At 37.9% G+C, this 13,090-nt stretch overlaps 1 protein-coding gene across 5 annotated transcripts in view; it reads right to left on the bottom strand.

The window, feature by feature from the left end:
- The window catches only part of LOC127619058 (ubiquitin carboxyl-terminal hydrolase 19-like), a 33,439-nt gene that overhangs the window by 18,068 nt on the left and 2,281 nt on the right, over window positions 1-13,090 (bottom strand). For 4 of the 5 annotated variants that reach the window (XM_052091781.1, XM_052091782.1, XM_052091784.1 and 1 more), the window contains exons 3-9: window positions 7,296-7,427; window positions 7,010-7,146; window positions 6,111-6,623; window positions 3,297-3,633; window positions 3,039-3,195; window positions 1,291-1,362; window positions 1,089-1,204 (exon numbers count right to left, since the gene is read on the bottom strand). In XM_052091781.1, the coding sequence (XP_051947741.1) occupies window positions 1,089-1,204; window positions 1,291-1,362; window positions 3,039-3,195; window positions 3,297-3,633; window positions 6,111-6,623; window positions 7,010-7,146; window positions 7,296-7,427 (1,464 nt within the window). Of the gene's footprint in view, window positions 1-1,088; window positions 1,205-1,290; window positions 1,363-3,038; window positions 3,196-3,296; window positions 3,634-6,110; window positions 6,624-7,009; window positions 7,147-7,295; window positions 7,428-9,347; window positions 9,505-13,090 lie in introns of those variants that run through there. The other variant, XM_052091783.1, reaches the window with a different exon arrangement.

The raw sequence follows: 13,090 nt of genomic DNA, 5'->3' as shown, positions 1-13,090 counted from the left end.
TAAGGTCTGGGCTCCGACTGATCCTCTCCAAGAGGTGGATTTTATTTTTATTTTTTAAGTTATTTTGTAGTGGATTTACTTTGATGTTTAGGGCCACTGTCTTTCTGCATCACCCAACTTACTGTGCTTCAGCTAGTGCACAGCCACCCTGAAATGATCCTGTAGGATATCTTGATAAACTTGGGAATTCATTTTTCCCTTGATGATGGCAAGTGGTTCAGGCCCGAAGCAGCCCCAAATCATGATGCTCCCTCTACTGTACTTAACCAATGGGATGATATTTTCATGTTGGTATCAAGGTGGTCTTTGGCAAATTTCATGTATGCGGGAATGATTTTTTTGGAAAGCAGCAGCTTCCTTCATGGTGTCCTGCCATTGACACCATGCTGTTTAAGGTTTTTCTGTATAGTAGACTCATGAACAGATTTGTTAACCAGTTCCTTCAAGTTTTTTAGCTGACACTCTAGGGATATTTTATTTACCTCATAGAGCATTTTGCTGTGTGCCCTTTGAGTCATCTTCGCTGGACAGGCACTTCAAGGGAGAGTAGCCACAGTACTAAATCGTCTCCATTTATAGACAATTTGTCTAACTGTGAACAGATGAAAAGAAAATCTACGAGATATCTTTGTTCTTCTGAGATCTCTTTTTTGCGAGGCATGATCCACATCAGCAGATGCTTTTTGTAAGTCAAAGTAGCTCTAACCCACACTTCCAATCTAGTTTTATTAATTGGATCCCAGGTTTGCCAGCTCCTGACTCTAATTAGCCTATTGGTTCACATACTTTTTCCAAGCTACACTGTGAACGATGTATTAAATATGTACAGGAACAATAATATTATTTTGAGTTATTAGTTAAAACAGATTGTGTTTGAAAATTAGATGATCAAACCGGATTTTAGACAAAATTATACATAAATGCAGGTAATTCCAAAGGGTTCACATACTTTTTCATGCCAATATATACAGGAGTACAACAGTTGGTTATTAATGGTGTAAATAAACAGAAATTTGGATCCATTCACATGTAGCATATATGTGTTTGCAAATGTCTACTCAGAAGCAAATAGAATCCAGGCAGCAGACCTTGTGTGGCTGGGGCCTCCAGAGCCTCCCAGCGCTGACTGTGTCTTTTCTTCAGGGTTATATCAATACGGGACGGAGTGAAGGCGTAGCTGGACTGATCTGGCTGGATTAGATTCCTGAAACATCAGCAGGTGGAACAAATTAACCATCCTTCAGAAAGGCACACTTGACCAAGATCAAGATGCCCTTTCAAAACTCTTACCTGAGTTTAACCTGCCATTTAAAGACGGTGTTTGGGCCACAAACTGGATGAAGGCGCAAAAAATTTGGATCCCTATGGACACAAGTTTATAACAAATTAGAAAACAGCGTCATATCATGAATGTTTGTAGTAGTTTGTGTATGATGATGAAAAGCCTTAACATTTTCAGCTTCACATGATGTGGAAAGCTACAGTGCATCCGGAAAGTATTCACAGCGCTTCACTTTTTCCACATTTTGTTGTTACAGCCTTATTCAAAAATGGATTAAATTAATTATTTTCCTCAAAATTCTACAAACAATACCCCATAATGACAACATGAAAGAAGTTTGTTTAAAATCTTCGCAAATGTATTAAAAACAAAAAACTGATTTTTTTTAAAAAATAATCACATGTAAAGAAGTATTCACAGCCTTTGCCATGACACTCAAACATGACAGCTCAGGTGCATCCCGATTCCACTGATCATCATTGAGATGTTTCTACAACTTAATTGGAGTCCAACTGTGGTAAAACCAGTTGATTGGACATGATTTGGAAAGGCACACACATGTCTATATAAGGTCCCACAGTTAACAGTGCATAAACCAAGCCATGAAGTCCAAGGAATTGTCTGTAGAACTCCGGGACAGGATTGTATCGAGGCACAGATCTAGGGAAGGGTACAGAACAATTTCTGCAGCATTGAAGGTCCCAATAAGCACAGTGGCCTCCATCATCCGTAAATGGAAGTTTGGAACCACCAGGACTCTTCCTAGAGTTGGCCGCCGGCCAAAATGAGCGATCGGGGGAGAAGGGCCTTAGTCAGGGAGGTGACCAAGAACCCAATGGTCACTCTGACAGAGCTCCAGCATTTCTCTGTGGCGAGAGGAGAACCTTCCAGAAGAACAACCATCTCTGCAGCACTCTACCAATCAGGGCCTATATGGTAGAGTGGCCAGATGGAAGCCACTCAGTAAAAGGCACATGACAGCCTGCCTGGAGTTTGCCAAAACTCACCTGAAGGTCTCTCAGACCATGAGAAACAAAATTCTCTGGTCTGATGAAACAAAGATTGAAATCTTTGGCCTAAAAGGCAAGCGTCATGTCTGGAGGAAACCAGACACTGCTCATCACCTGGCCAATACCATCCCTTCAGTGAAGCATGGTGGTGGCAGCATCATGCTGTGGGGATGTTTTTCAGTGGCAGGAACTGGGAGTCAAGTCTACCCAAGATAACAAAGGAGTGGCTACGGGACAACTCTGTGAATGTCCTTGAGTGGCCCAGCCAGAGCCCAAACTTGAACCCGATTGAACATCTCTGGAGAGATCTGAAAATGGCTGTGCACCAACGCTTCCCATCCAACCTGATGGAGCTTGAGAGGTCCTGCAAAGAAGAATGGGAGAAACTGCCCAAAAATAGGTGTGCCAAGCTTGTAGCATCATACTCAAAAAGACTTGAGGCTGTAATTGGTGCCAAAGGTGCTTCAACAAAGTATTGAGCAAAGGCTGTGAATACTTATGTACATGTTTTTTTTTTATTTTATTTTTTTTATATAAATTTGCAATGATTTCAAACAAACATCTTTCACGTTGTCATTATGGGGTATTGTTTGTAGAATTTTGGGGAAAATAATGAATTGAATAAATTTTGGAATAAGTCTGTAACGCAACAAAATGTGGAAAAAGTGAAGCGCTGTGAATACTTTCCCGATGCACTGTAAATGGTAATCTCGAACAATATATATTTTTTTTCCATATACTCTCACCTGGTCTGGAATATAAGAGTGAAGTCTTGTTCCCTGAACAGCACCCTGGATGTCTCCCGGCAAATTTCTTTCATGTAGACATTAACAACCATCAGGTCGGTCCCTTTCTCATAAGAGTCATTCTTAACAAACTCCAGGTTTACCATCGGCTCAGGACCTAATCACACATTAGTAATGAGAAAAAAGGTTTAGTACACTCCACCTAGCATGTTGTCATATCTGAACTACACCATATAAAGGTCAAATAAATAAACTGACCTTCAGTGTCCTCTTCCTGGTGTACTCCATGTGGCTCCTCCTTGGACATGTCTCTCTTCTCCTCTGTACAGATCTTCTGAAGGGACTCATCTCTCTTAGAGGCAGTTGTTGAGACAGGCTCTTCAGATCCCATATTTTGAGATTGAATCATTTTAGGGATCTGTGTAGCAGCCTCTGGCTTCTTATTTTCCTTTCTGTTTTTTACCTCTTCTAATTCTATTCTTTCAGCGCATGAATCACCAGAAGTGTGTGTTCTCACTTGAGAGGAAGAATTCTCCTGCTGTGCCACCTTTGGTTCACACACTGGGGAAAGCGTCCTGCTCTCATCTGCTTCAACCTATAAACACAAAAGGATGGACCACAGGTTGAGAGACTCTTCTTCCACATTTCCTCTCATACAAAAATACTTTTTCATACACTGCCTGGTCAAAAAAATAAAAAATACTAAAAATAAAAATAATATTTCATTGGACAGCCTTAAGCTTTGATTACAGCAAGCATTCGTCATGGCATTTCGACAACCTTCAACCTGCAAAGTCACAACATTTATTTCCTTCCAGAGTTTTAATTACTTTTGGAAGACAGAACTGCAGATAATGTTTTCTAATGTTCTACTCCAGCACATCCTAAAAGACTTTCAATGGGGTCAAAGTTAGGACTCTGTGGTGGGCAATTCATGTGTGACAATGATTCCTTGTGCTCCCTGAACCACTCTTTCACAATTTAAACCCAATTAATTTTGGTATGGTCTTCTTAGAATGTGCCCGTGCCATCAGGGAAGAAAAAAAAATCCATTGATGGGATAACCTGGTCATTCAGTACATTCAGGTAGTCAGCTGACTTGATGCATAATGTTGCTGAGCCTAGACCTGACCAATTGAAGCAACCCCAGTTCATAATATTGCCTACAGATGCTTGTGCAGTGGGCACTATGCATCAGGTGCATCGCTTCATGCGCTTCCCTTCTTGCCCTGACGGGCCCATCGCTTTGGGATAGGATAAATCAGGACTCATCAGACCACATGACATTTTTTACATTGATCCACAGTCCAATCTTTATGCTCCCTAGCAAACTGAAGTCGTTTTTTCAAATTAGCCTCACTAACAAGTGGCTTTCTTGTGGCCACACAGCTGTTTTGACCCAATCCTGTAAGTTCTCGTTGCACTGTGCATTTGGAAATGCTCTTACTTAATTACTCTTAATGCTTCAACTGTCAATTTTTTACGATGCGACTTCAAGTGTTTAAGTGATCTCCGATCATTTTAGATTTTTTCCGACAACATATCTTCCACGAAGCTGACAGTTCTCCACTATACTTCCAGGTTTTAATAATGTGTTGGACAGTTAATAACTCAATTCCAGTGATTTCAGCAATCTCTTTAGTTGTTTTCTTAGCTTGATGCAATCCAATAATTTGCCCCTTCTGAAACACAGTAAGATCTTTTCCACGACTATGGGATATGTCTTCCGACATGGTTGTTTAAAAAATGAGAATCTATACACTGCCTCAGTTAGGTTTAAAAGAATTGTTTCCAGCTGAAACATATTAATCACTGCAATAATGATCCAATCATAGGCACTTATGTATCTGCTTATTTAAATCCATTTTTTTTTGGAACCAGGCAGTGTATATTGTTCATTAAAGGAATAGTTCACAACAAAAAAAAATAATTTAACACCTGTATGTACATAGCGATCTCATGCGTATATTTGAACTTGGCAGATAAGAACACATCACATCAATGCCCTAATTTACTAAGGTTCCAAAAAACGGGTACTAATTTGCAACTTATCAAATTGCATGGGCATCTTGCAGGTGATATACTAAGAAAAACTGAGCAAATAGCTACATGTGCTAATATATTGGACACACCCTCAAAAAAGGAGGCTTTTGCATGAGGTAACTTCAAATCCACACTCACAGGACGGCTCTCACTTAACACAATTTTATTTTTATTCAATATAATATGCCATTTATTAATATAAATATATTTATTTATAGGAATATACGAAATCATCATAAAATCCCTGATATTTAGCGAGTGTATTTCTGTCAAATTTCTGTTTTATCACAATGACAGTACGAGGCACAGCGCAAATCAGATTAACCTGCCGTTTTATTCATATTAATTTGCTCTCGCAGTTTCCATTTCTGAAATGACTTACAGGATTGATAAATAAATTTGCGGGTGTAATATTATAAATTTGCATCAACACTGACCTTTGAATTTTGCCCATTTGGAGGCACGCCTCCACGCTGCATATTCAGATCGGGGAAACATGTCAAAATTGCCAAGACTTGCTATTTTATCTGAAAGATGTGAACCTCAAAAGACTATTTGATTTACAGTTTGGACCTTTTTGTGTGTGCTATCAAGTTTGTGCGTGTTTTTATACATGCAAACCTTAAGTAAATCAGGGCCCAACTTGACACAATTGATGCCAAAAGACATTGAGTATTAAGTGTCTACGCAGAAGTGTAAATTACATTTCAGAGCTAATCCGTAAAGGAAAGATTTTGAGTTATAAGCAGCTTAAATTTAGATCTGTTCCACACACAAAACTACTGTATGGCTCCCAAAGATTTCGAATATAGTCGCTTGGACTTATTTTATGGTGCTTTTGGAGCTCGAAAGCCCCAGTTCTCTGTATGCTTTTGTTGTAGGTAAAGAGCAGCATGAACATTCTCCTAAAATCTTTTTATGCTACACAAAATAAAGAATATCATGTGTGTTAAGAACAATATTAGAGTAAATCACAATAATGATCCTATTAAACTATAACAAATTTCTTTGAGAGGTGTGAAGTCTCACCTGAGCATGTCTTTTTGGCATCTTGTCCACCCCTTTTTCTTTCAGCGATGACTGGCATGCTTGATCTTTGCACTGCAGCTGAGCTCTGTTGTCTTTAGCTTTGCTAGATGAAGATACAGTGCTGCTAATGGCCGATTCATGTGGCTTTCCATTAACTGCTGGTTTGGATTGAGGCTCTCTTGCCGAAATGGGTGCTTGAGAGGTCTCTGTTGTGTTTTTGGAGGACAGTGTGGTGCGTTTTGCACTGGGCTCATTGTTCAGGTCTGCTTTATCACCTGTTTTCTGCTCAACTAATTTTACACCTGCACTGTCAGTGTTCTCCATCTGTTTTCCTTTCATTCCTCGTTTCAACCCTCGGTCGGGTTTACCTCGTTTCTGCTCAGCAGAGTTCAGTGCGGACGTTTTCTGCGTTTCAATGGGTTCGGCAGATTTTTTGGACTGCCCTGTAGTTGACTGGTGGTGGTTACTACCATTCTCTTTAAGAATGTTGACTGGTTCAGTTTCTTTCTTGTTCTGTTTAGGGGAAACACAAATAAACATAGCTTAGTTGAGGGATCTCTGACCAGTGAGAAATACATGAGCACAAAAGTATAATTACACAGTATAACAGGGTGCCAACACCTTTTGACATTCCTGATTCCTGGACAAGGATTTTAATAATCATTTTATGGCAATTCTGTTCACAAGAACAATTTCTAGCCAAGCAGAAGTAGAAAAACTTAGTCACTGTAGAAATTACCATGACATTTTAGGATTTTGTTAATTTCCACGTTTTCCACGAATGTGGGAAGCCTGACATAAGCTTGTTTGAATGCATGAAAAGAAGATGGACAATGGCAGATTTTGAGAGTGCAAGTTAAAGTCATCATCACATGAGCAGAATCAACAAGAGTTCTTACAGCAAGGACGGGCCATGTGTTGAGGGGGATCTTCTTGTGCATTACTAGCTGCAGGATATTTGTTTTCTCCTTATAAAGCAGTTTACTGCAGGAGGCCTCAATCTCCTCATGGAGGTGACAGCTCCATTCACGGCCATCTGAGAAAACACACAAAGGTTATAGTATATACATACATTATAAACTCTGACATTAAATACAAGCAGAGCAAACTACAAAAGCATGACAAACACAGACTATGTAAGATGGGGATTTAATATAGAAAAATATACGCACACACGCTCTTTACCTGGCAAGCGAATATGGCAAGCTGTATCAGAAAAGGCAGAATCAATGTCCTCTACTCTCTGCACCCCAGCATCTCCACAGTTCAGCCTGACGATCACCTCATATGCACTCTGTTTCCAGTCCAGAAACAAATCTACAAAGACAAATGAACATAAATGTAGGCTGAATCTGTCTTTATACCAATACAAACGAAGTGTGATCTCACAACCTATCAGCATCTGTGCTGAAAAAAAAATAATCATTGTTCAATCACTAGTAATAATGTCACTAGAAATGTAACTGTTTCAAGACTTCACAATATACTTCAGTTTTAAAACAGACGGTTATCATACCGTTGAAATCTTCTCATTGAAGTTATTGCATGAATATAAAGACAGATTTTTCTTTTTTTCAATAAAATAAAAATGGCAATAAATAAACTGCAAATAAATACATTTTCTGTGGGTATTGTTTAGAATTAAACTAAATCACAGATGCAAAAAATTACTGAATGCATGCAAATGCATATCTGAAGTGTTAACCTGGGCAATAATCATTACAAATTATTACAATAATAACGAAATATTTTTTTTCCCGTTATAATCATCTGACTACTATACATGTTGCAAATGTTTTTTTGTTATTATTGTTTTACCTGTTTGATAGTTTTTTACCTTGTCAGAATAATGTCCTGATGTTCAAGGTCTTAAGTTAAAAGATTAACATTGAAGAAATCCAAAATAAAGTTCAAGAATTGGTAATAATTTAAATATTTATCTGTGTGTTTATCTGACATATTTCATAACCAAACATTAAACTGCTAATAATATCATCAATGCACCCAGGGTTTTTCCTGCATAGAGAAATACTAGGTGGCCTAGTATAAACTCTAGTGGGTGTCTTTGTGGAAAACACTAACAAACTCTGCACTAGGCGGATTGTCATTTGTAACGACAAATCTCGGCAATAATAATAAAATAATTATGTTGTCAAATTGTCGCTTGATGTCATTTAACATAACTTGAGATCAAATAAAACTATAAATGATGTCACAAGAGATGAGAGGAGCGCTGCAGCTCGAGTGTCAGATAGAAACACAGATCACAGCTTGCCGATATATCTTTATTATATATATCCTTAAAGTTCAAATAATACTGGAGCATGACATTTAAATAAGCACAAACTCCAAAACTGTCATTCTCTGTGCGGTCAGAGCTGCTTATACCAGTCGCGGAAGTGACCAAATCTGAGCGGGAGTCGAGACCGGGAGAGATTTAAAGTTCTGCCGGCTCATACGCACTCTAACATGGAGACGCTCGTCTCTCACCCCCTCTGTCTGCAGCTTGCAACATTGACGAGATCATCATGAGAAGATCAATCTTATGTGAAAAACAACACTAAAATGACAACAATAAAATGTGTGTGTGTGTGTGTGTGTGGATAGACAACATTGACAAATGCTTAATAATACTCTTATGGCTAAAATTTTTACAGTGTTCAGTGACTAAAATGTCAATATGACTAAATGTTATTAAAATATGACTAAAATGAGTTTGCATTGACTAAACTACATTAAAAAGCCCAGACTTTGTCAAATTAAACAATCAACAAAGGTTTAGGTTGACTAAATATGATAAAACTAAAAAGGACACAGGATTTAGACTTAGAAACAAGATTAGAAGCTGACAAAATTAACACTATTATTCAGTTGCCAGGTCATTAGTAGTGTATTAACTCAAAGCCAATGTTTACATGTTTTTAACATCACTTTTTTGATCAGTATGGTACCAACTCTGCCTCATTTTGAGCCAGGAAAAACCCTGGCACCTAATACCGTGATACCGTAACTGTGGTAATTTTTTAAAATGTCATACCATTACACCCCTAAATGTCACAAGGTAAATATATTTACTATTAAATATATTGATGCTGAAGTGTCACAACAAGCAGCAAGATAAGGAAACACATAAGGATTTCTGCAAACTAATACAAAAGATATGCAGGGTTTTGTGCATTACAAACCACTGTAGACCAAAAACAAAGAAACACACTTTGAAAAAATAAAGAACATTACCTGATTTCATGGTAACACTACTCAACCTTACAGGCAGACATGGCAGAAACTCCCTATATTTTAAAGAAACATATGACAGTGCTAGTTGCTCTGTTACTGGGTATGGCATAGATGTATTTATGTGCGTGTTAGCGAACAGGTCAGAGAGAGAGAGAGCAGGAAAGAGCCGAGAGCATTTTTATCTCGAAGTATCAGGCTTCAGAGTCAAATGACAGTTTGTCCTGCCACTTAACCCTCTCACTCTAACACGCATATCCGAAAGGTCAAAAAGAAGCCTGGCTTTTTTGTGTACCACACCCCACAGCTGGGCTCCAATTCCATTTGACGTCATCTCTGCACTGCCAGCCTCCTTTGCATGACAGGAACCAACACAAAACTATAGAGAGAGATGACGTCACATCTTTTCACCCGACCTTCCGACACATTTAAAGAATGAAAGAGGAATACAACAGCTTGCCCATATCAGATCCATGTAGAGAGGGCAATGAGGGCACTGAATAAATTAAAGGGATAGTTAACGCAGAAATTATATTCTATCATTAATTCACCCTCAGGTTGTTCCAAACCCTTAACTTTCTATCCTTCATGGAACACAAAAGGAGATGCTATGCAGAATGTTAGCGTCAGTCACTTTAACTGCATTTTTTTCCATACAAAAAAAAGTGGTGAACATTCAGCCTAATGGAAGAAAGTGTATGATGGCCTGTGACATGTGGAAATGTGAGGAAAACTCTGTAAGGCCTGTAGAATGCAGAGTGGTCCTGATAGGCTGAGTGAATCTTCCCATGCGTGTACTGGGCAGAACCACTCTCCTGACCTTGACAAAGCCCTTCTTCAGTGAAACAGAGACTCACAGGCTCAGATTACAACAGTTTAGCACTCAGCACAGCATTGCAGAGGCAAAAAAACATACAGAAGACTGAGCACAGCCCGAATCGCAGGTTAACTCATATAGAGACTTAATAAACAAAACGTTTATGCTCACTTGCCAGCCTGGTCATGTGTCAACAAGCATTAGTCATTCTAAATAAAAAACATTACGATAAAATGTAGATGTTTTTAAAAATTACCATTAAAAAAAAAAAGTGTTAAATTTTCTTTAAGTGACAGTTTATCCAAAAATTTAATTTCTGTCATTTACTCAACCTCATGTTTTCAAAGCCATATAATTGTTTTTCTTTCTGTGAAAGACAAAAGGACATGTCAGGCAGAAGAATAGGGATAGAAAGTCTCAGTCTTCATTCACCTCCATTGTATGGGAATAAAAGATACAATGAAAGTGACTAACATCATCTTCCACAGAAGATCAATATGGTTTGGATTTAACAACATGAAGGTATGTAAATTATGATAATATTTTTGGGTGATGTATTCCTTTAAGTCACACAGCTTGTCAACATACAGTCAGTTAAGTCGAAGCAGCTGCCATATATTTCAATAGGTCAAATATTCAAAAGTCAAGCGCCTCAAAAAGGGCAGTTTAGAGCTGGGCGATATGGCAAAAAAATTCTCACAATTTGTTCATATAGTTTGATATCTATATTTATCACGATATACATTTCATACCATTAATGGGGGCAGAACTGCATTCCAAATGTTTGTTTGACCTCAAGAATTAAACATAATGTGTTTGTTTACAAGTATACTCCAGAGTGTAAGCTACCTTTAAAGTACACTCAGTTTAGGATTTAATCCTACATATGGTGACACCTCTTTTTGTTGAACATTCACCAATTTAATAATCTTCAGATGTTTTTTGTCTCCACTGAAAGTCTTTTTTGTGATGCTCCACACTCCAGCTCTGAATTGCCAACCGGAAATAAATATCACAAGAAGAAACACTTTCTTGCCTGTGACAGTGCTATGGATCATGATTTTTTTTTTTAAATAGTATATAACAAAACAGCAATGGTGATGTCGGAATTGTTGTTGCTGTGCTCATTCGATTGCTGTTGTATTGCATTGTCAGTGGTCTTGTTCGGTACACAATGATATTAAATTAGCCTAATAGCTAGCTGCTAGCTAGTGGCTACCGAGCCTCATATATCGGTTTCAATTACATAATACTTCCTAACAGGCTGATTTCATGACTGTGATTCAGTTAGCGAGTCATACCTACCGACAGTGGTGAGGGGACGGACACACCACAAACTGGTGACAGGGTGTTGGGTGCACAAGGCTCATAGTTGCAAGAGGGCAACAAAGGCTATGCCATCTGGTTCAAACTGACAGAAGGTCTACCGTGGCACAAGTCATTTTAATGATGGTTACAGGAGGAATGTGTCACAACACACAGTGCTAATAACTGAAATGTTAAGAATTAATAAGTATTCTGTAAACAGTTTATTTGTGATGTTGGCAGTAATAGCGCCAGCGCGTGCAGCACAAAATGGAATGGGACACCCATTTACTGTCGGCACAATGGATGTGCCGCAATGGACACTTCCAGTGTAGAGCATCACTGATTACATTGGGGTTCGATTGCTTTTTATGCAACGCCCGCATCTGGTGTAGAAAGTGCGTTAGGCAGAGTGACTGTAGTTCCATATTTCTTCCACTTCTGTACTGTATGATGGACTGCAGTGAGCTCCAAGGTATGATCATTGCCTTTGAAATGCCCTTGTATCCTCCCCCAGATGTGTGCCTCTACACAATTATATCACTCACTTGTTTTGAATGCTCTTTTGTCTTAATCTTTGGAAAAGGAAAATCCAACCATATAGTTTGATCTTTTAGAGAGGGAAGGTATATATGCTCATTAAGTAATTGAAAGCAGTTGATCCACTAATTTCCAAAACTGGTGGAGACTAGAGCAGCAAATTGGTGGTTTATAAGACAATATGTTGCAACTGAGCAAGATTAAGCTAGTAATTAATAAAGGGTATGAATACATTTTTATTCTCAATTTTAGTTATAGTTTTTTTTTTTAAGAGGTTTTGGATTTTTTTTTTTAAAATACAATAATATGCACCAGCTGGGGGGAAAAGGCCATACTTTAATATATTGTATATACTTTTAACAATATTCAAAATTTAGAATGACAATTTTTTTGAAAAACTGTTTGGGGGCCGAGTATTTTTTCAAGGCTCTGTAAACCAATCAGCACTGTGTTGTAGCGATTGTTTATAGCACAGAACAAATCTGTCTGTTAACAAATGAGTTTAAAATGATAAAGTCAAAAGATTTAGCAAACTAATAATAATTTTCAAATATTACATAAAAAAAAAAAAAAAAACAGAAGAAACTCTTCAATATACAATTCTATGTTCACTTTTGCACATATCAATGCCATCATACTACCGTGGATTGAGCTTCAATAATCTAGCTGTACCATAGTGTTTTAGATGCTGTATAATTTCAAAGTAAATTCAACATTTAAAATGTGTCGAGACATCCGCATTCCGCTTCGTTGCATGCATCTGTTTAAGCCCAAGAATGTAAGTAACAATCAGTGCTTAGCACACATCCAAGATTCAAATGCTCATATACACTTTCAAATGAGCATTTTTATCTTAAATTCTATGAATATTCGCAGCTCTGAAAGAATGGAGAAAGAATCCAGACAAAGACATTGTGGGTAAAGATATATATTGTTTTGAGATAAAGCCAGTGTAAAAAAAAATCCCCTTTCTATTGCTTTGGTTTTAGTTTCATTATCTCTTCTTTTCATCATACATGAAAGGTAATTACCAAAGTTGATTCATGATTACCAGAAACCAGAAATGTTAGCCTCAATTAAAATG

Source organism: Xyrauchen texanus, chromosome 25 (assembly GCF_025860055.1).
Source record: "Xyrauchen texanus isolate HMW12.3.18 chromosome 25, RBS_HiC_50CHRs, whole genome shotgun sequence".
Classification (NCBI taxonomy): domain Eukaryota; kingdom Metazoa; phylum Chordata; class Actinopteri; order Cypriniformes; family Catostomidae; genus Xyrauchen; species Xyrauchen texanus.
Note: the sequence above shows the minus strand (reverse complement) of the source record. Positions and strands in the feature narration are given on the sequence as shown.